This window comes from Aulonocara sp. 'chitande type north' Nkhata Bay, linkage group LG8, assembly GCF_057382095.1.
Source record: "Aulonocara sp. 'chitande type north' Nkhata Bay isolate Kocher_YH1m ecotype deep benthic linkage group LG8, A_spYH_male_GT1.1, whole genome shotgun sequence".
Classification (NCBI taxonomy): Eukaryota; Metazoa; Chordata; class Actinopteri; order Cichliformes; family Cichlidae; genus Aulonocara; species Aulonocara sp. 'chitande type north' Nkhata Bay.
This window is the reverse complement of record NC_141351.1, coordinates 13,692,927-13,717,053: the sequence shown is the minus strand read 5'-3', so window position 1 is coordinate 13,717,053 and position 24,127 is coordinate 13,692,927. Positions and strand designations below refer to the sequence as shown.

Sequence of the window (24,127 nt, the reverse complement as noted above, 5' to 3'; positions counted from 1 at the left end):
ACTTAGTATTTGCCAACCTTTTATACAAGTATACTTATACATATAGATATAGAGCAGGGTGATATGGCCAAAAATATTTATCACGATATATATTTGAAAATTTGCGATAACGATATAACCAACGATATAATTGATGCGAGACAAAATACAACTCCACAACATTACTAGCGCAAAAAGACAACCTTCCATTTATTTTCACTTAAACAAGAAGCTGGTTTTTATGTACATTAAAGCTTTATAAAAATGTAACAGTGCAAATGCAAATTCCTTGCTGAAAGTTTAACCAAAAGGCATTTCCAGTAGAAATGGGCTGACATATCCTGAGCATAACCACGTATAATATGGTTATATGGTTAAAAAGAGGTGCTTTGCAACATTAAACTGCAGTGTGCAGTACGCATTTTTCGGGCCATAAGGTGCACGGGATTATAAGGCACATTAAGCGAAACAAAGCAGTCAGATAAATCAAACTTTATTAAACTCATTCTTCTTGCTTCCTCCACTTCTGTACCATTGATTCATTAATGTTGAATTCTCTGCAGCTGCTCTATTCCCATGTTGTTGCAGTATATTAATGACTAACCTCGTATTGTGGATGGATTATCTCAGTTGTTCTCCTGACTGAAGTTTGGTCCGTTTACAGCATCCTGCCATGCGATTGCATTTGTCTCTAACCATGAAGAACCTTCACGTTAACTTTTATAAGTGGAAAAGTGTTAGTGTTCGTCCTCCAGCTTCACTGTTTATGTTATGCTAACATAGCTGTGTCGCTAGCGATCACGTAGCACATCATTATATACCAGCTAGCCCAACTTCAGTAACCCTACAAACGTCACTGCTGTTTAGTTTCCTGTCTTCATTTATGTTGGAAGTGATAGCAGAGCTGTACGTTTGATTTTTTTCAGAAATCTCTCAGTCAGAACATGCAATATCATGCTTAGGTAACTAGCGAAACTAGCGAGCTAACTTCCGCTAGCTTCCTGCTAACTTCTAACTCCGTTAAATGTAATAACTTTTGTTTTCATGGATGCCTGGAAGTTAAACTTTATAGTTACACCTGGTAAAGCAGCAATGCTGATCGTTTTATTAAAGATGAAAGAATTTAGACAGTTTTTAACTCTAAGTGATGCTGCAGTGTTGTTTGACCTGAAGAATATGGAGTTTAGGACCCAGATTACTCCCAGATTTAAGAGCATCTTAGTCCGACAAATACGACAATAACGACGGCCGCTTGCATGTTCTGCAAAAAAATGTGCTTTATTGTGTATCTGACGGACAAACACCAAACCAGTTCCACATCACGGAAGTTGCACCATTTTTACAAACCAATTCTGGTTCATCTGTTTCACTCAACAATCGGCCATGTGCGTATGAAAACAAAGGCACTGCGCATGCGCGTTTTACTCCCATTCTATCGCGATATTTCATTTTCCTATCGTTGCCTAACATTATACCGGTATTACCGTGAACGGTATAATATGGCCCAGCCCTATATAGATATACAAGTATATTTAAGACTATAACTAGTTGAGTGGAGTTCCCAAAGATGCATGTTACAATTGACTTGTGCTCATCAGTGCAGACGGACTCGGATTGAATGCAATGTGTTGACAAAAGGTCTAATAAATTATAGCTTCACCAATCTGTCTGAGAGTGATTGCAGTCCTAGTTGAAGTCCGTTTAAGAGGTTGTCTTCCACCAGCCAACGATCGAAAGTGGTCAGCTACTGGACACCAGTTGGTCACCGCAACTATATGTAATCTTTTAATGAATGCAGACAAATGCACTGGTCAACCACCGGTTATTTATTTATTGACTAAGTTGGTGTATTTTGCATTAAAAAGCTTGCTAAAACATAACATTTCTTATTCATTTGTTAATACAATAATAATTTAAAAAATTTTAAGCGTCCATTTATTGAAATGATTTGTGTTAAGCCACTATGTCTGCATCTTATCTGTGTACATGGAAGTTTACAAAATTAAATCTCTGTGGTTCCAAATGTCTAAATACTTACGGTGGACCACTTACAGCTCAATTACATGACTTGGCACCAACTGAAGGTGAAACATATCAAACCAGCCTATTTCTCTTTTCTAAAGGTTAATTGGTCAGCATCTGGAGCCACTTAGCTATTGGAAATATTTTTTGATGTCAGAGAGGACACAGTTGCTGTGCTTTGTATTTGTTTCACCAGCCCAGACCCGCTGCTTTAACGCAGTAAAGCATAGAACAGGTTTTTGAATATCATATCCACACTGAAGCCAATGCAGTTTACAAAGGGGGAAAAAACATGAACACAAAAGACCTTATCCTTTAACTGCACCGTCTGCATTGATCTCACTGAATTAGTTAGTAGCATGTCTCAGTCACTACTTACAGACCCTCCAGCTGGTCTGAGAGCGAAAATTATAACAGCCTTTGTGCCATTTTATTCCATTTGGTTAGTTTAAACTCCCGAGATGGACATGGCTTTTAGCGACCAAGATGTCAGCAGCTGTTAGACAGAGCGATTCGTGCCCAAACACTGCTGACCACAGCCTCTATATTCACTATGGCCGGGCAGTCAACATATGGAGCCACTAACGAACAGCTAGTATGATGGATGACACCTGTCAGTGGCGAAAGGAAAGGAGATACATTGTGTGTTGTTTTTGTGTTTTGCATTTGTGTATGGATGTTTATGTGCTTGTGGATGGTTGTGAATGACTAGAATACACTACTTATTCTAAAAGTGTTATTTTCAGATCTTTGGAAGATCTAAAAGTTGTCTAGTTTTAGACCATTTAAAAAGGCAACCCTACGACTAAGCTTGAAGGAAATGACTTATTAATAGCTTTATTTGATTTTCCTCTTCACTGGAGGAATGTGTCTGTTTTTCTCAGAGCAACGTAAGGATTTAAATGAAGTGAGGGAGAGCCAAAAGAAAGTGGTTTAACTTTCCTGCTGCCTTACACAAACCAAAATGTGTAATTTATGGTTCACTTGTAACAGAGCTGGTGTTGCAGTTCGGGGGAGAGTTACAGATGGCTACAAATATTTGCTTACCAAACTGAAGCCATCAAATTGTTGATGTACATGGTAACGATGTCAGCAAAGCAAACTGGGCGCATAAGCAAGTGGCACATCTACCAAATGGAAATTTCTGTAAAAGTAAAATAGTTTACTTTCTAATGGTAATCTGCACTAAACACAAACAAGAGCTTAGATTTGGAGTTTACCTAAGGGTGGCATTAGATTCTGGATCAATAATTAAAAGATAGGGGGGACCTCCTAAGGGGATTTCATATAAACTGTTAATCCCAAATGATGTTGAGGCCATTAAGAGTTTTAACAATCTAACCAGCAGCTGACCAAAGTTGTGAAGATAAAAGCATTTTAGCGATCTGTCATCAAAGCCATACGTGCCTAAACGTAGTCGATCATTCCTTTTAAATTTGACAAATTCATCTTTAGTTCTTCTGCTTTTGCTGCTGAGCAGTGCTGATGATTCCGAGTCTCAATTTTAGCTGATGTGTCACCCAGCGGTCCATACATGTGTATCTCACAAATCATCAAAAATCAACATGGAATAAATGAACTCCTTTATATGAATGCAGCTTATGCAGCTATTCATTAGCAGGATCACTTGAATGGTCATGAAATGGCTGGCAATTTAATTACCCTCTAATGTCAGTCGTAGTTTTAATATTACCCTCTTGATGGTGAATGTGCCTGAGCAGATGCATGAGAATATTGTGTTCCGACCATGTAGCCTAATTGGATTGTGTAACAATGCACGTAAACGAACCGTAAGTCAGCCTACAATACGGAAAAATGTTTCGAGTATATGTAGCACGACTCTTTCATGTTGTGCTCTTGAAGGGTGCAGCTTATTCAGAGTACTAGATATTGATGATACTTGAGGCTAGCTGGACTGATCCTGGGTCGTTCTTCCAGGGAGTCGCCTTTGCTAGCAAATTGGCTTTAAAAATGAAAGATTAGTGTCGCTTTAAATCAACATTGAGTAGGAAACCAGGTGTTTTTCTTTCTTAGTTTTGACACAATGTTCAAATGGTAGGGCTCCACATATGGCTCCATTACAGTTTGTGTCACAGACTATTCCTGGTTTTGGTGGTGCAGTGGTGTAGTGTATATTTTCTTGGCTTTGTGCACATTAGTGTGCATTGAGCATTGTTTCAGCAACACAGCTTACCTATGTATGGCATTGACCATCCATTTATGACTACAAGCTGCTAACAGCAGGATAGCATGTCACAAAAGAGGGGCCAATTTGAGACTAGGAAGTTGTGCCTAACATGGATATAGCTGCGCCATTACACAAGAGCAGTTGTGAATCATGGCATTTCAAATGGCAAGCTTAATTACTGCATTAAAAATTACACTGCAGGCTTCATAGGAAACAAGACTGTGTGGCCCTGAATTACACTCAAATATGCTGAAACATATATTTTTTACCATTTGGCAACTAAAACTAATAAGATATGTACTTCCTGAATCTTTTGCTCTTAACTCACTGTGTATATTAGGTATTTGGAGTCAATGCAGCTTTAAAAATACCCAAAGCGTCAGTGTTTGTGTTTGTGTTTTTGTTTTCGCAGGGTGAAATATACGGCAGATTGCAGTGGAATACATTTAAACAAATTACCGAGTCTGCCTCGTGATTTTCACGTTTTAATGGGTGTGCTTATGCAGACCTGTTTTTTTTTAATCCTGCCTCTGCTGCCTCTCTCATCTCCATTTTAAATTCAGCCAACACAGAAATAAAAAAAGAAAAAGTCAATTCCATTCAGACATGTTATTATTCCACAATTTCTATCCTCTCATCCAAAACATGCTGTGAAACCCTTGACATTCATTATCAGGATGACATGTTTTTCACACTCGAGACGGGCAGTTTTTGGCCATTAAGTCCGAGGGTAGGTCATTGCCTCCACACTTTGACTGTCTGACAGAGACACAAGTGTTTTTTGTTGTGTGACCAATCAAAGCATTTGTCTCAGGAGGAGGGAAGGGAGGGTGTGTTGTCTTAAGTGGGGCAACTCCAGCAGCTGATATGAGTGATTTTTGGTCTGCTGCTCCCAACAAAGAAAATTCAACATCACATGTGTAACTGCAGGGAAAGAAGGACTAGTAAGACACATCGATACTTTGTTGATAGTTGATAAAGCAGGGCTATACCAATCCACAGGTGCTGGGTTATTGTTAAAAGCAGTGAAGTACTTTTGTCTTGCTTTCTTTTCTTAAGGCAGTATTTACTGTGTGCTTTTCACACTGCAGTATTTTTCACATAAATATAAACAACTTTATTTCCAGAGCAAGTCATAAAATCTTTTCTATTTTACCGTCGCTTTTCTTCAGGGTGCACCTAAACCTGTTGCAATGGAACCGTGTTCAGGAGGAAAAGCAGCTGTGTTGACTGTCCTCATGCGCCTGCCCTCTGGGCCTTCAGGCTTACCTCCACCGGGACAGTCAGGTAACTACAAAACTGTAACCATCTTTTTGTCTTATGGTTAAATGTATTAACCCTGCTGTGGCATAAGGGTCATGAGGGTTATGTGGGAAAGACTACATTTACAAGGTTCTCTGAGTAATGAAAGTTTACATTTTGTTTTTTCATTTTATTTCATTTTTTGAGGCACACCTCACTAGGACAGAGTTAGATGGCCTTCTGCTTTCTACCTTAACATCGCAGCTACCAGCCTGAACTTTGATAGAGAGCAGGGTGGCTCCATGCTTTCATGTTGTTTATGCCGAACTCAGACCCTACAATGTAAATTTTGCAGCAGAAATCAAGACTCACCAGAATAAATAATTTGTTCTCAATATTCTGTTGTTAAATTTTGGTCCTTACAAAATGTAGCCTCAGCTTTCTGTTGTTAGCTAACAGGAGCGGCACCTGGTGTGGTCTTCTGCTGCTGTAGCCCACTGGCTTTAAGGATCAGTGGGTTTAGAGATGCTTTTCTGTATACCTTTGTTGTAACGAGGGGTTATTTGAATTACCCTGCCTTCCTGCTATTTCAAAGCTGACCTCTGACATCAACAATAGATTTTTGCCAAGAGAACTGCCACTCACTGGTTATCTTCTCTTTTTTTGGGCCATTCTCTGTAAAATCCTAGAGATGGTTGTGTGGGTTTATGTCTGCCATCTAGCACTAACAGCCACACCACATTCACAGTCACTTAAACCTTGCTTCCCCATTCTGATGCTTGGTGAGTTTGAACTTATGAGATTTGGGGCCCGTTGGTTACACACAACTATGTCTATTTTAATCATTTAAGTTTATGAACATATTATCTGGTCAGGTGACATGTCCTCAAATGTCCTCCTCAGTGGTCTGTAAAGCAGTAGACCTGTTGTGGCCACTTGCACAATTTATAATAGACCATAAGCCTGTGCAGAGAGTAAACATCAACTTCAGGGTCCAGCTTTGATATTGAGCGTCGATCTACATGGCACTAAAGTAAGCCATGGCAAAATCTTAAAAGCAACCTAAAAACAAAACAATGTAGGCCACACTGCCTCAAATGTGAAAGTGCATGTGGTCAGGATCAGGATCAATCTAAAAAAAAAAGGTCAGTTTGAAGGGGAAAGTAGTTAAAATTAAGTCATATTTAGTTCTTCAATCTTTAGGAGAAAAATCCTAGAACTCATTGCCATAACAAGTGAAATTGTCTCACTGTCAACCAAAGTAAAGAAATCCTGCATTTACTGGTTGAAATGCCACATATCCATAAAAATATCTATGAAATTGTTTAACCGAACAAATGAATTTGTGGGAGTTCTCACCCTCATGTTGTTCTTTTTCTTTCTCCTCCTCAGGACTCATTGTAGCGAGTGCACTGATAGACGTTTCACAGCAGAAAGCGTCAGATTTTAAGGAGAAGTCTTTGGCCATAAAGAACCGAAAAGCCCTTCCTCCAGCACACCAAGGGACCTGCGTCTGAGTCGCAAAAACTTTATCTGCTGGGCCCCGATTTACACCATCTGACATTATATTGTTCCAACATGTCACAGATCCCAGTTGGAAGCCTTTGCAGAGACACGGCATGACTACATGTACGAGATTTCACTTAGCTGCTACCACAGAAGTTTCCACGTTCCAAGAGCACAACCTGTGTTACCTTTTTTTGCCCTTTTTGCTCTATCCTGCATACGCCAAACTCCGAAATCCTTCTCCTGGATCCTGGACTCTCCCTTTAGCTTTGGCAGCCAGTGGCGTGCATTAAGCAGACACCTGACGGCTCAGCGGCTACTACAGAGTATGACGGACAAATGAATGAGGAGATTGTGAAACAGTTGAAGCTTTAGGCTTAAAGACTTTGGGAGACCACAAATTTGCTCAGCATGAAGGAAAAAGCAAAGGTGTCTATATGTTAGGTTGTATCAAAGTAAACAGATTTCTCTGACACCACTTAGGAAATGCAACAAATGATTGAAAATGGCTGGTTAGGGATCCAGTATATTATGCGATGTTTGTCCCGCCCTATTTTTTCTTTCTTTTTTTTATTTTTTGCTTGCCAACAAGTGGTATTAAACGGTGCTAAAGCATTTAGTTTGTATGACATAGCTCTTAACTCAGCCTTTGCTATGGACTGAACTCATTATGCCTTTTTCTGGGGAAAGCTTTGTGCGATTTACCATCCTTCAACCACGTGATAGCATTTTAACAACTAGAGCATTTTGTCATACCACTTCATCGCTCACCATTAATGATCTTTAGCATCTCCTGTACATAAGTGTCATCCACGCAGCTAGGCTAAAGTCTGTATTTTTAGTGGAATACACGTACAGATACTGCCGAGATATCACTGCAACTACCACCACCACCAGCATGTAGGTGACCACATACTGGAGGAGGCACGGACGAATCACCCACCATCCAACTAAAACATGGAAATCTCCAAAACTTTTTGTTTCATTTGTAATATATATATATTTTCTTCTTCTTCGGTGTAGTCTCCTTTGAAGAAGTACGATAACGCAGAAGAAAACTGAGATCTTGACTCATTCTTTACTACAGTTTGTAACTGTATCGTTTTGCTGTGCAACTTGGCTCCTGAGCTCGTCCTCGACCGATGAGGTGGGTGGATGTCATGTACTGTTGGAGAAAGATGCCTACTTTATAAACTTGGACCAGGGACATTAAGCTCCTCTGGCTGTTTACTAGTTTGTTTGTTTTATTTCTAAGTAGTCCTCTAAAGCTATGACTTTATTTCAGTCCTTCAGTGCAATGGGTTATGTTACCTTTTTATAATGCCTTGGCTTTCCACGAACCGGCGGGGAAATGTTGATCTGCAGAGTTTTCAAAGCTGTCGAGTGTTTTAGCCCCAAATCCACCCTGAGCTGTACAGTGTCTTGTTGGAACAAATGTGAGTCTTTGTCACTCTTATCCCTTGACAGTTTGTGTGTTTTTGTCAAGTTTTTTATGACTGAACGACAGAGCGGTTATCATTTATTTTAGGCCTTGTCACCTGATAATATTATATCTATGATAAATTGTCTTTTGCTACACTTGTGTAAAGAGCATTTCCGTTAATAATTTGTTTTGATATTTAACAGATTCCTGTGTAATAGCGCATTTAACTCGATTTTCATTGTTGACTTAAATCAGTTGTTTTAATGTCAACCCTTTTTGAATTGTGCATCTTTGAAGACTGTACGGGCATTCTCTTGCTTTTTGTTACAAAGTGGTTACGACGATGCATTACGTTATGGTGGTATGCCAGCTATTGTGTTTTAATTTTGTGTTTGTAGAGTATTCCTATACTGGTGTCATTACACAGGAATCAGGGTCTCACTGTACCGTGAAGGAGGAAAAAATGAAAAAAGAAAAGATGAGAAACTGCATATCAGTATTCTTCAGTGTATTTTAAGGATGGACAACATGCCAGAAAATAAATAAATAATAAAAACAGACCTTGAAATCTTTTGTGTGGTAAAGTCTTTTAACTTTTTTTAAGCCTTTTTTAAAATTCTTAGGTTTTACATATCATCTGGTCCTCAGCAGGTTGTAAAATTCGGTAAATATGACACAGATGTACAACAACGTGACACATTAGTGTGTGTCATTATTTATTTCACAAAAAATAAGTCTAAGCACTCCAGAAGCAGGGTGTGGACAAACTAAGTACGCACTGATTTCTTCCGTGTGAATTAAGAGGGTAAATAGGAGCCAGGTGCTGCTAATCAAATGCACGTTAATTAACTGATCATCAACAAGTGTGAACACCTCGATCAAAGCACACGTTTTGGCACTTTGCAGGTGTGTCTGTGGTAATACAATGCCAAGGAAGAAAGTCATCAGCAGTGAACTGTTCATCAATCTGGGAAGGATCAGAAGGCCATTTCCAAACAATTTGAAGTCCATCAATCTACATTAAGAACAGAATTCATTCAGTTGACAATCTTCCTGGAAGTCGACTATGCCAGCAAATTCTCCTCAGAGGTCAAGCTGTTTAACTTTAATATCTTAAGTTCAACATTTATATCTCCAGGCCTCAAGGGCCAGTGTAATGCAGGTTTTAGATATCACCCTGGGTCACCACACCTGAATCAAATAATTAGTTCATTACCAGGCCTCTGGTAACTTTAATACATGTTGAGGAAATAATTTAGTCATTTAAAACAGCTGTGTTGGCTCAAGTGCAGATCTAAAACCTGCAGGACACCGACCCTTGAGGCCTGGAGTTCCCCCACCCCTGCTTTAGACAAACAAGACAGTGAGACGTTCAACAAAAACCAAACACCTGAAGACAACTGTCAAGCACGGTGGCAGAGGGGTGATGATTTGGGCTTGTTTTGCAGCCACAGGACGTGGGTAACTTGAGTTGATTGAGACAAATTCCTCTGGATCTGAAGTCATATTTTTTGACAGCTAAAGCTGAATTTGACTCCTGCAACAGGACAGTCCTGAGCACACCAGGCAATCTTCAACAGGATTTCTGAGAAAAAAAAAGAAAAACAAAAGAATAAGAACAATAAATGCCCTCAAACGTCAATTAATTAAATAAATGGAAAGAAGAGTGCGTGGGAGACTGAAAGTGCACAGAAAACCTTAAGTTCTACAAGTTAAAAACTCCTGGGGTATACTTTGTTTTTCCATATTGCTTTTCCATTTTGGCTTCTTTTCTGTTACTGTCATGTGTCGTTCATCTGAGGTTGTATTTAAATACCCGGTAATAGTTTAAGGCCTTAAAAGACAAATATGTAGTTAAAACATGTTTGTTTTTTTTGCTAATTATTCACTCTCATTAACATTTTTCCTCACATATATTTTCTGAAAAAATGACAAAGCAGACAAAAAAACATCTAAATGCAAATAACTCTCGTTTTATGTTTAATTATTCAGAGAGCATGCTGTGAGATCAACCAAACGCAAAGCAAATCACTTAAATAGAAAAACAATATTCACTCAAAAATAGCACTTTTAGTGAAACGAGGGGCCACTCCAGAATACAGGAGATTACCAGTAACGTGAAAAAGTGCCTACGAGATGTAAACGTGAAGATAAAGAACACAGTGGGTGGTTTCCTTTAAAGCTCAGCCTGATATTAGGAGGTTTGTCCTTCAATGTGCTAACACCTCTCACTGTGCCTCCTCAATGTCAATGATGTGCATTTGAAAAAGGAGGCAAAGAAAAGAGATGCAGCCTGCCAAAGTGCTGCTCTGGATAATCCTCACTTATACTCAGTGTACTTATTAGCTGCTGGCGCTCCTGGAAAAAAGCCATGAGCTCCTCGAAGAAGCGCTCACCGTGTTGATATTTTTAATGCTCCGAACAGGAAGAAGAAGACTAACCCATTTAGTGCAGCTATAAAAGAGCACTTTTCAAATATTACAAATAGTTTCTATTCATGTTTCGAACGCAACACAAGCTCACTTTTGGAGCAGTAGTATGTTTAGTGGTGCATTTCTGCATGTTCTGTAGAATGCCTTTAGCTCTTTGAAGTGCCGAGAATGCACTTTGAGTGAAGTGAACTCTTTTTTTCTGCCAAAAGTGAATCTACACGTGTCACATTCCCTTCCAGCTCATTAAAGCGAGGTGTAAAGCTCTGGAGGTGACAGGTGGTGCCACTGTCACTGTGTTATGTGTGGCTGCCAGCTGTACATGAGATGTGCTGTATGTCTCCCCAAGGCCCCTTTGCTAAAAGTGAAAGATTTCCAAGTAATCACATTTTAGAATAGATAAATGAAGCTCTGACTCTAATTTTATGTAAATGGATCTAAAATCTTCAGAACTAGGCTTTAAGCCAATGACAATCATATTTTTAATGCAGGCTTATATATTTCCAATGAACACTGATGACTGTAACAAACTCAATTAATTTTAAAGCAGACATTAGTTTGATTACTGTATGCTCACTCTGTTGGGATAGTAGATGTGCATTATGTTTATTGGAATATGCTTCTTTTTATTCGTGTTTATTCATGTTGTCTTCTTCTGCCAGTTTAAGGATTGTGAGGCAAGATTCCCAATTCATGTACATGAGCAAAGGCTAGTGGATATACTAAGACGATCCACATGACAAACGTGCTATTTTTGCTCCATATCAATTACTTAAAGTAGTAATGTCCTTGTTCCATTTCAGATTATGTGACAGAAAACCCAAAGTGGGAACTGGATGACATATTGATCTCCACTGCAGAGCGAGCACAAGTTTCCCAGCACTTTAGAGCTGCTGTGCCAGTGCCGAGGAGCGCATATCCGCATATACTTTAAATTGCCAAAAGTATTCGCTCTCTGCTTTCACATGCAAATGAACTTGGGTAACATCCTATTTTTAGGACATATTGTTAGTGTGTATGCTGATTAAGCATTCACAGTACTCTTATCCTAATCTTTGTAAGTGATATTAAAGGCAGGCGGTCAACACTGGGGGAAGACAAGAAGCAGGAGAACTTTCAACAAGCAGTGGCAGTGAGGGCCAAGCCGCCTTACACTGAGGTCAGAGAGCGAAAAAATTCAAAAAGCATCTAAAAGAGCTCATGTTTGGATTTTGTCAAGTTTGCAGGTGTATCAGCATGAGACATTCTTACATAGAAGAGACTGTTAGAGTCTCTAATTCAGTGAAACATAATTGGAAATCCAGTGTGTTTGCATAAATTCAGTTAGTTGTCCATTTTTTCACATAGTTTCTTAAATGCTTATCCTTGTCAGGATGGCAGTGGGGCTGGAGCTGGATATGTTAAATAAATAAACATTACGAAAGTTAACAATATATCTCCATCCGTGTACGCTGTTGTCCACAAGATGAGAAAATCAAAATGATCAAACTGGAAGACTGTGGAACATGTTAATAAATGTTTGTGTGTTTATGTCTGTGTCTTTCAGTGGAGGCGGGAGCCACCGAAAGGCTTCCCTACCAGTTTCTGTTGAATCAAAGCAGAACCATAAATGGCCGACGGAGGAAGGGTGGATAGGGGAAACGAGATGGAGATGGGGTGAAGAAAGGAGGGCAGTGGAAGCTACTGTTCTGTAGCCTAAGCTGAACCCCCAGCAGCCTCATCCGCACTCTTGTCAGGAGAATGTTTCCTGTTTGTTGTCATCGAGGACCAGCAGCATTTTTCTTCTTCAGCTGTTTTTGTTCCATTTTTTCTTCTTTTTCTTTTCGGCCTTATCCTCACCTGACTTTGACCTGAAGAGCCAGAAACATTTTTACTTCTTCTTCTGTTGCTCGACGAGGTCTGTGTTTTTCTCCTCCAATTTTTCCACTTCTTAAGCAAGTGTTACATTCTCATCTTGTATTTTGTTACACTTTTGCTGGAGTTTGTCGAACTCTTCCACTGATGCTTGGAGATTTTCTTTAAGGTCGTTGCCTGTCTGAATTTGCTCTTTGTGCTCCAACTGCAAGTTTTTGGTCTGCAGTTCTTTATTCTTTGTCATCAACGCTGCATTATTTTGCAGCTGCTCTAGCTTGTCCTTTTGAATGTCTCCGTTTTGCTTCACCTGTTCCTCGTACATGTGCACCAGTTCTTTGTGTTTTTGCTCAGATTGGGCTTTTTTCCTGGAGCGCTTCGGACTTTCTGCTCTCCACTTCTTTCTGGTCCTTTTCCAGTTGTACATACTTTTCCTCCCATTCCATATTTTCTTTGACTATTTCATCATTTCTGGCCTCCAGTTGTTTGAGCTTTTTTTGCCAGTTCTTCGTAACCTTGCACTTGTTTTGTTTTCGCCTGTTGCATTTCTGCGTTTAGGGTTAGAATTCTGACTCCCCCAGAAATCTGGAAAAGAAAAGCCCACTTTTCCCCCCGGTGGCCCTAATCCTCTTCCGTAGACTTACGACTGTTTTACGACAGTTGACTGGGGAGTAAACTCTGGCGGGAGGGGCTTTGAGCTCACGTGGCCTGTAGCTGTCGGAGAGCAAGCTTGTATGAGCTAGCAGTGATATCGCAGTAGCCTTAAATCAGAATCGTGTTTATTGGCCAAGTATATGTGCAGACACATACAACGAATTTGGTTCTGGTAGATGGTGGCTCTCAAGCACAGCAATGTAAATCACACACACACATGTGTTCATTCTCTTGCTAGCGGTGGAGGAGAGTTTTCTGTTGAGGAAGAGGCCCTGCTGTCCTGCTGTCCTACTGGTGCCATTGAGGGATCAGCGGCTGCTACATATTCTTCTAGACCTCAAGTATTTGGACCAAAGTACTCACACACACGTCCCATAAGAGAAGTGTTGGTAACTGATGCAAATATTTAAAAAACATGTTTTTTCTTCTGTCACACTGTTTAAATTCCATTCATATAGGGGCCGTAAGTTTATTCTGACTGCAAACATATCCACCAAATGTTAGTTAAGTTTCCTTTAAACTACACGTGTAAAGTGGATGTGAGAGAGGTTGTGATGAAGTTCTTTAGGATGTACGTCCTCCAGTCCAGAAAACTGTATGAGATATTGAACATGGATGGTAAGCTGCTGTCAGACTCTCAATAAATTGTCCTCTTTTGTTACAGATATTGTTTCAGTTGTTCTTTGGTAAGCTGACATATTGGTTGCATGTACAGGTAATACCATTTAAATGGACAGCATTATAGCTATTACATTTCAGCTCAAAACATCCATCTGTCAGCATTCATACTGCATTTTCTCCAGATGTCAGCTAACCCTTTGCAGCAATGTCTTCTGCCCTTCTGGAAAGACTTTCCCCAAGGTTTAGGAGTGTGTTTATGGGAATTTTGACCATTCCTACAAAAGTGCATTTATGAGGTCAGACACCGATGTTGGATGAGAAGGCTTAGCTTGCAGTTTCTGCTATAATTCATCCCAAAGGTTGAGGTCAGGACTTCCACGTTGCTAGGCCAGTCAAGTTCTTCCACGTTGGACTATTGCCAGACGGAGGAGTGTGATTCGTCACTCCAGAGAGCACGTCTCCATTGCTTTAGAGTCCGTTAGTGCTTTACACCTCTGCATGTAAGGTTCTGAAGATTCTGAAGCTCAAGTTGCTTTCGGATGCATCCAGTGGAATGGGAATGTGTGTGAGTTTTAGATAGAAAGCACTTAAGCAAAGAAAAAACTGCTTGAATGATTGGGTGTGAATGGGTGAATGAGGCATGTTGTATGTGCTTTGAGTGCCCAGGTAGAGTAGGAAAGTGCTTTACAAGAATTAGTCCATTTACTATACACCTCAGCATCAGCTGACCCCACTCTGATTTCGTGTGACCTACCACTTTTTGGTTGAGTTGCTCTCATTCCCAATCGCTTCCACTTTTGTTATAATACCACTAACAGTTGACTGTGGAATATTTGCTAGAGAGAAATTTCACAACTGAACTCCCGAGACTCATTCTTCCACAGATGTTTGTAGAAGTGTGTGATTTTTATACATTTGTAACCAAAGAAGGTGTATAACACCTGAAAATCAATGATTTGGATGGGTGAGTGAATACCTTTTGGGAATTATATATACATACACACACAGCACACACTTACTGAGCAGGTCTTTGTGCTTTCACAGGCCAAACAAGCTATTTCCAGATTCCATGACTTGCTGAAAGTGCTAATATCCGCATGTGATTACCACTGCCAGCTATTTGGCTAAGTGTCTGAAAAAGATCCAGAAAGGCACTAAAATCGAAGGGCTTTTGACCAAACAGTCTGGCAGATGTACAGCGTGTGACTGGCTGTTATTTTTCAAAATGACAGTTAAGTGAACAGAGGTCGCTGCTAAGTACCAGAGAGGAATGTGCTGAAAATACTCAGAGTGACTGCTGTGCTGAACCTCAGTCAGTGTTGGCAAACTGGCATCCATTCTGGTCCAAACCTGATGGCCGTGTTGTCTGACTTTTACTAATATAAAATTGTATTTTTGAACCACTAAATCTGTTATTATGAAGTTGAAGTTATGCCTTCATTAAATTGCATTAGCTTTTTGGCCTAGGTTTACTGAATTATAATATATATATATAGTCCTTGCATTAAGACTTTCTGTATCAGCTTCCAGGATGTTGTACTGACTCTTCTACAAGGAGTGGCAATCCTCATGGCCAAGACACGGCTCGTTTGGTTTTCATACAGAGCTTTTTAGTAACCCAGTCTTGCAAGCCACTGTCAAAACAGGCTTACAAGATTTTGTGCTGCTAGATGCCTTTATTTTAATACTACTTGTTGAACAGGAGTTTTTTTGTGTAGCTGTGAACTGCTTTGCATTTTTGTCGTTCACTTACTAACACAAAGCACATCCCAGCTTTTGTATTATGAGAAGAAAATCCTCAAAAAATTTAGTTTAGACATTGAAAAATCTCAAATTTCTCACCTGGTTCTGAAATCCGTTGTCTGCTTATTTTGACACTGAAACGACTGAAACCCTGTATCCTTGAGTTTATGCCTGCTGCTTTCTCATTTCATCTCTGTCACGTGTACGTGTGACTTATATATTCTCTCACATTGGTTAGAATTTAACCTGTTTTGTTGCTGTTAAATAGTATTAGCTGCGTGCTTACCGAATCCATTATAGTTGAATAAGTCATCGCGGTTGTGGATGATATCATTTGAAGCTATCCTCTGCTAGTTTTGCAATAAATATGAATGATCTTATTTTAGAGATGAACTTTTAATTGTAAAGGTTAATAAAGACACACGACTCCCCTGACTTCCCCAGGGCCGAATGTTGGTCACTGCAGAAATTAAGACTTGTGAGTTTCCTGATCCACATATGATTGAAAAGTATATATTTTTATTTGTGTTTTTCTCGGTTCATCTCCGGTCTTAACAAGAGAGAGTAATTAATCTGTCACTTTCAGCAATCTAATTCATGGGGGTGTGTCAGGAGCAGAGATGGGCAGTAACGCGTTACTTGTAACGCGTTACTGTAATCTGATTACTTTTTCAAGTAACGAGTAAAGTAAGGGATTACTATTGCAAAATCGGTAATTAGATTACCGTTACTTTCCCGTAGGAACGCTGCGTTACTGCGTTACTAAAACCGTGATTTTTTTGCGAGAATGTCTCATGACAGTGACGTAAGCAAGTGCGACGTTGGTGACAGCAGCTGTGTGCAGATCAACAATGGATAATATATCGAGTGCGGGAGAGAGTATGAGCGTGCAGCGTTTAAAGTGTGGAAGTACTGACCTTACTTTGAGTTTGATTCCATAAAAAGTGACAAAAACATTAGCGTCCATCGTGCGTGGGAAGAAAACTTCTTTTTACAGCGAAAAAAACCCCTAAACTTCCGAGCAAGCACCGAGTACCTACGACGTGATGGGAAACTCACAGAGACACTCGCGCGGATTCTTCAACTGACCGCAGCACACCTGCACCAGGGTAACCCTCCGCCTACCCTGCTCCTGCTTTACAGGTGAAAATAGAGCAAAAGGACCGCTGAGTCTTTGACTTTATTTATTTTCTGCTGTGTTTTACTTGCATCTGTTTGAAAGAGTGAGTGAAAACACAAAAAATATTTTATTTTATGTGCTGGAATGTGTAGAAAATAGGTTTAAATGTTAAACTAATTTATTCAAGTCAGAGAATGTTGCATATAATTAAATGTTTTGCTTGATGCATAAAGTTAAAAGATTAAAACTGATAAAACAAGTTTTAAAAAGAGACTTTTCCATTTGATTACATTTTGTATGATGGATTATGTAGAAAAAGTAGAATTGGGCTGAAAGATCTATCACTTTATCACCTCTTCAGGTTGTAAATCGTGTTTTTAAAAAGTAACTAAGTAACTAAGTAACTAAGTAATTAATTACTTTTGAAAATAAGTAATCAGTAAAGTAACGGGATTACTTTTTTGGGGGAGTAATCAGTAATTAGTTACTGATTACTTTTTTCAAGTAACTTGACCAACACTGGTCAGGAGACAAATCTGCCAAAAAATATCCAGTATAATCCTGTTTTTTTTCTTCCTTTTTTCCTCCCCCTTTTGGATACCAGTGCCAGTGTAAATCAAACTGACAAGGCTTAGACCTCAGGAGATATTAATGTAAGTGTGCTTTAAATATAATGGATAAAGGAGGGTAATGAGTATTAAAGTAATAGAAATCACCAGGAAAGCCCTAGGCTGTATATCATTTACACTGCTGAGACGCACATATTTTAACGTTTTTATTTAATATGCAAAATAAAACGTATTCAAAGCTTCTCCACAGCACAGAGGCATGCTATTATTTATTGCAACAATTTGGCCAGTTAATGAAGCATGATAGAGGTCTTCAGGCATTTGCCCTGGTACAGTGTAAATAATAATTTGCTGTCCATTCTCACGTATGAAGTTGACTGCATTATACTTAGCCTACTAATGACATAAACTCGTGATTATGTCACACAATTCATCATTCACTCAAAGATTTACACTTCTCTTAATTTCCTCTTTCCTTTTGTTCAAAGAATATCTTATCACACAAGTTAAATTTTATTTAGGCAGCAGTGGTGACCGAATACATGTAAACAAATAAACAGGAAATTTGTTGAATTACAGGGTTGATTTTTTTTTTTTTTTACATGTCATGTAGTTAGCTGTTCAGTTAACATTTTCTTAATAATACAACTAATAGCCCACTTTGTGGTGAAGCTTAGCTCCTCATAACTATCCACAGGACCTTTCCAAGTTCGCTTTAGCATCAGCCACTTTGGCACAAGGAAGTGGGCAGTGTTAGCTTGCCAACTTTGTTTGCCAGCTGGAAGATATGTTTGCTGTCAGAAATACTTCATCTTCTTCTGCACTTAGGTGGGCATTTTTCCCAGTCTGTTGGTCATGTTGACTGACTTTTAGTTATGCAAGAATGTCACATGACTAACACACCTGCAGCACAGAGGCTAATTAAACTGTTATCATGTTAGTAGCTGTTAGCCGCTAATTTGCTAGTGTACAAACTGAAAACAGCCTGCTGCTGGCTGTGCAGCATTTGCAGGTATTTTTTTCACTGCCAAAGACACTCTTATGTTGCTTCGGGACAAAATATTGGATAAATATGTTAAAACTTTCTCATTTGGGACTGCGGCAAACTTTCGGACCATGGATAAGTAAAACTTTGCTGTTTATGGGTATATAAATGTGAGGTTATGAACTGCGGCCTCATTGATATAGGATTGCTAAAACGGATACCAATTTGGTGTTGTTATAAATACAGATGTCAATACTGATACCAATGTAAAATATGTAAAATATGTAAATAATACAAAATGTATTGACTAGGCTCTGATTTGAACAGTTGCCATGTATCCAAGTCTTGCTTGTAGTTGTCTTATTTGAATTTGATATTGCACTTTATACTTTTATATTGGCTTTGCATGTATCAGTTATTAATTTCTTTTAGTGGCTGAGCTAATTGTTTAGTTGTCTGGCAAAATTGCATTAGGGTGAGCTATGTGCTACATCAGTCTTAAATGAAAACATGATTAATTCCTTTATAAAAGTTGTTGTTGTTTTTGTTGATGATGAATGCTTTCTCTGTGATGCATTTGAGGTGTGAGACAGCTTTGACAATATAGTATTGAGTTGATTACTTTTGAAATAACATCCATTGTCTGGTTCTAATGTGAGGGTTTAATGATTTTCTCAGTTTTCAAACACTGAAAACTGTCTTTTGTTTGGATGACACAAAACATGACATTTCAAGATGTCATCTTAGACCCTGATCAGCTGTGATAGGATTTCACTAAAACAATAAAACATGTCACCAAGTTAAACTAAAACCTAGAGTTTGCCGGTCATTTCAAGAGTTAATGTCACATACCAGAGCAAATCCTGATTATGATTTAAGCCATGAAATTATACCAAGAATAAAACAGAGGGATAGGTCTGTCCTCAGCCTGGACACAAGGTTGTAACCATCTGCACTATATTATCTCAACTATTTGTTCTTTATCACTGTGCGGGTGCCAATTGATCTCGGAATGATGATTGCGAAAAGACTTATTCTAAAGGAATGGAAGTCCGCTGTTCCTCCCTCCTTCAGTGTCTGGCTCAATGACATGTTATCAGTCATTCAATTGGAAAAAGTTCGATACCTGCAAACACCTGCAGCAAATGTTTTCTCAAAATCCTGGACTCCACTTTTCACCTTGAGAAAGCTCACGTTGTATAAACATGTACCGGGCAATACAATTTCCCTGTTTATTACATATTCATGACATTAATTTATTATGGATACTGGTAGTTTCTAATTTTAATGTTTTCTTTCTTTTTTTGTCTTTCTCTATTGATTATTATTATTGTGCTATTTCTTGTCCTATTGTTCATTGATGGGGTTTTCTATGCTGGAAAAATTTAAATAAAATATTGGAACTGTTTGTTCTTTATCAGTATCTTAGTAGAGCTAAAGGTTTTGACTCAACTTTGAATTGTGGGTTGACTGGAAACTTCAAGAGGTTAATGTATGTTGGTTTTAATGAAGAAAGCCAATAAATGTGTTCCACACAGCACATACAAGTTATTTATGTGTATTATTGGCAAACAGTAACATGTTCATCTTTCTGTACACACACTCACATCTATCAGGCTTTAAAACATTTCAACCGAGTCATTGGGTGTACATCTCAGTGGCTCCTTAAGCTTTAATTGATGCTGCTACTACACTCAGGTGGCACTCATTGTCAGCTTAAGCTTTATTGATGTATTTCTAGTGATCTGCTTCCATACAGTGCTATATAACATTTAAATCAAACAATAACTCAACTTGAATCCATAAAATTGCAGTCTCATTTATAACTGTGATGTTTTTTGGGTTTTTTTTTTATCTTCTAAAAAGAATTTCTATTATAGTCCAAACATACAGAAATAGACAGAAATGGCTTTCTAGGTGTAAATTTGTCAATTTATTTTCTAAACTGTAACCTATTTTCTGTTCTGCTAAAGAGTAATATGGGTGGTAGCTATGTTTGTATCTCATGTTTGCTTTGAGGAGGATGTTAATACAACTACTCCCCAAAGTCTGCTGTGATAGATATATCAGCTGTGACTTGGCTGCCTTGTACCAGAGAGCTTCAGAGCACACGCTCCACTGAGCTACAATCATTTGAGGTATCATGTGTCTGTAATGATGAGCCACCAGCTGGCTGTATACCCCTTATCATGAAGGACGGAGTCAAGGTCTCTGAGGTAGCTGCTATATGCAATACCGCATTCAAAGTACAATATGTCTCCCTTTTGAAACACGTATAATAATTATTGTCAGGAATTAACTTTTAGAGAATATCATTCAAATCTTTCTTTTTAAAAGAACCTGCCGGAATAAGGAACAGCTGCAAAGCCACTATGCAATATTAAGGTTTTTTAAGAAGTTGGAGATACATTACCTTAGAAAATGTCCGAGTAGGATGACGGCCTACAGATTCTGAATTGGTCATGGGAAAATGGATGGACTTTTAGTAATTTAAAATTAGTCCGGGTCAAACTCTGATGTGGGAGACTCATTACTTTGATTGAGAACAGCTGGTCTCATACTCTCCAGTTTTCACCCCAGGCTGCCCTCTGTGGAGACGGTGCTCTCCATGGTGCTGAACTCCTGGTCAGGCAGCATGACTTTCCACAGTTTTACACTTACTGTTGCTCAAACAGTGAGACAATTTCATCACTAAGAGATTTAATACTGAATCCTCTAAACATCTTTCTCCCAACATAAGCAACATAAAATCATAGTTTAATCACAGAATCATCTCTCATCTTACTGTCTATAGATTTCATCTTGGCATCAAAGAGATAAAAGAAGGAAAGAGCCAATGTAGTGCTCCACCACGCTCTGCTAAGCAACTATTGCATTTTATTAGTTATACGATCTACACACCAATATATCACATGATAAGTCCAATCTTTAACCATTCTGAAGTGAACCTTTTATCGAGCTTTATGGAAAATGGAGAACTTCATAGGAGCTGAGTGACCTCACGTTGACTTTTTCTTAGTGTGAGGTTGGAGTAAATTTGCACATTTGGATCAGGTGTGACTATTATTTTTGCAGTAGCATCCATTTTCTTATCTAAAGTTAGTATAGCCTATAGTTTTCTGGCTGTTTCAAGTGTTAAATATATCACATGCTAAAGCTAATCCCGATTATGATTAAAGCAAAATCATACCAAGAATAAAACAGAGCGATGGGCCTGTCCTCTAGCCTGGACATTCAAAGGTCATAACCATCTGTACTATATTATCTCCACTCCATTTTCTTTATCTGTATCTTAGTAGAGCTTAAGGTTTTGACTTAAGTGTTCAATCAAGAGTCTGGATGACTAGTGCTTCTCTTCGCCCCTGCACAAAGATGTGAAGAGAAGCATCACAAAATAACCGATACCAAGGAGTGTTTACTGTAAAAAGTCAGGCTCACCCTGACATTTGAGCACAACAAAAACAACAACAAAAAACAAAACTGAAGTAATAAAGTGAAATTGCTGCCACTCTGTTGGTTAATAGCAAAGGTGAAATCCACAGAGTAGTTCTGAGGTGGTCAAACAATGGTGCTGCAGAGGTCAGAGTTAGAGTAATTAGATGTGATCCCTACCAGGCAACACTGCCATGATTGAACTATTTTATCAGTGTCCACTTTAATCTATACCAAGGGTGAACACTGGGACTGAATAGACCATGGAGTGGGTTTATAAATTGTAGAAGGGTTGGGGTGGCGAGTCTATCTTCCAGTCCTTGGAGCTTTACAGCAGGAGAACAGTAAACCTGGGAGCAATAGCATTAATCACAGGTTTAAATGATAGCTATGAGTTAAGGCTTCAGTCAACTTCTTTCTTAAAAGTTGAACTTTTAAACTGCACTGTCATTCATTGCTCTAAATGGTATCTTTAAATGTAATGTTGTATGTTAATGTGTATATAGTGCTGTGGTAGTTCAGGAGAGTTTCCTTCTTTTTAAAAAACAAAAACAAAACAAAACATTTTTTTTCCATAAAGAAACATAAAATACTTTGCCAATGCCTGCTCAAAATCAGTTAATTTTAAATTTCATGACCATAGTATATTTGTTATTTTAAGCATTGGGGCAGGGATTGCTCAGGTAGAGTGGTGGCCCATGATCAGAAGGTCGGGGGTTCAAATCCACTGAATGGCTACCCTGAGGTACCGTACACACTGCTCCTTGGGCACTCACTGAGTGAATGGGTTAAATGTGTCTGAAATTACACTGCCACACAAATTAATAGAACACTTGATAATCACACTATAACACAAAGCCAGCTAAACTTCAGGGATATCAATCTGTCCAGTTAGGAAGATTGTACATCCTTATATGCTGTTGCAAGAAAGTTTGCTGTTCCAGTTTCAGAAGAGTGAAGAGGATACCAGGAGCTGTGCTGTTACATGAGGAGAGCTGGACAGGGCCAAAGGAAGGCATCAACCGAGGAGCAGGACTGTGATGTGTGTGAGGAGCACAGCACAGCAGGGAGGAAGATTGTCACAGCTCTACAATACACTTCAGTGCGCTGCAGTCATGCATGAATCCGACGCCGACCTGAATCAAAAACAACATCTAATGCATAATGTTGCAGGCAGTATAACATTTGCCAAGATGTCTCCAGACTCGCGTCTCTCACATGTGCTCATTGTGAACCTGCTCTCGTCCGAAGAGAGAGCAGGACCCCAGCGGCAGACCTGCCGGTTCTGGTGTTCTTTGGCAAATGCCAGTTGAGTTACACAGTACTGGTCTGTGTGCACAGTTCCAGACTAAAGGACACTGAGACCTCATGCTGTCATGATGAAGTTGATTTCAGACAGTTTGCTTAGAAACATGCACGTGAATAATTTTGTAGTGGCATTGACCTTCTTGTTCCTCCTCTGAACACAGAGGAGAAAATATCGGTCCTTCTGCTGGATTTGAAGCTCTTCTGTGGCCCAGGCCAGGCAATCACATGACTAGTTGGGTTAAGATGAAGCTGTGATAAGATACTGCAGATGTTTGTGGAGCAGTTTTGGTTGTCAGTGGTTATATGAAGGTTAATTTTACATTTTGTAAAGTGTAATTTTTAGTTGTTTTTTTTAAAGACTTAAAAAAAACCCCATTGATACCCACCTCAAAATAAGAAATCAGAAACCATCTAGACACAGAATAAAGAAAATATGTATACAAGTACCTAAAACTCACCAGTGGGCACCAGTAAGAGATCTTCACTATAGAAAAGAAATAATCCAGGTCTATAACCTTCCTTAAAATGTCACATTTACACTTTTTTTTTTACATCAACAAACATTATATGTTAATTAGTGAGGTTTGGATGTGTTGATTGGCTGAGTTTCTGCCACTGCTGCACAAAGCCAGAGTTGCTAGTTAATTCTGTTAAAATCCCACACTTTCCTTCTGCATTGTCATGCACAGCTGTCATTTCCATCTCATACATAACATGAAGAGGATGTTTTGGCCCTTTTTGTTTTCTGGTGACATGTCTAATAAATCTTTAGCTCTCTGTCTAGGTCAAGCACTCCATCACTGTGCCAAAGCAGGTGGGCCATATTCTTGGCAATGCATGCCCCTCTTCAGTCCACTGAGAAATCTGTCCTCTGTTGCCTGCGTCCTTGTCCACTTGTGTCACTTTGTGCCGGCGCTGATGCAATCTGACTGACAACAGCAGCCTGTCTGCCAGGTGCTATCTTATAATCCTGCTTTACAGGTGTCCCTTATATATAGAAAAAGACAAGCATTAGGGAAAAGAAATGACACGATCCATGATCCGCTATCGTGGAA

The 24,127-nt window shown here is 39.1% G+C and overlaps 1 protein-coding gene across 1 annotated transcript in view; it reads left to right on the top strand.

Annotated features, from left to right (window-relative positions):
• Nucleotides 1-8,928, top strand: part of atrnl1b (attractin-like 1b) — a 71,804-nt gene extending 62,876 nt beyond the window's left edge. The window contains exons 28-29 of the mRNA XM_086303659.1: nucleotides 5,362-5,476; nucleotides 6,824-8,928. Of these exons, the coding sequence (XP_086159785.1) occupies nucleotides 5,362-5,476; nucleotides 6,824-6,948 (240 nt within the window). The 3' untranslated portion in view covers nucleotides 6,949-8,928. The remainder of the gene's footprint in view (nucleotides 1-5,361; nucleotides 5,477-6,823) is intronic.
• Nucleotides 8,929-24,127: the final 15,199 nt, after the last annotated feature.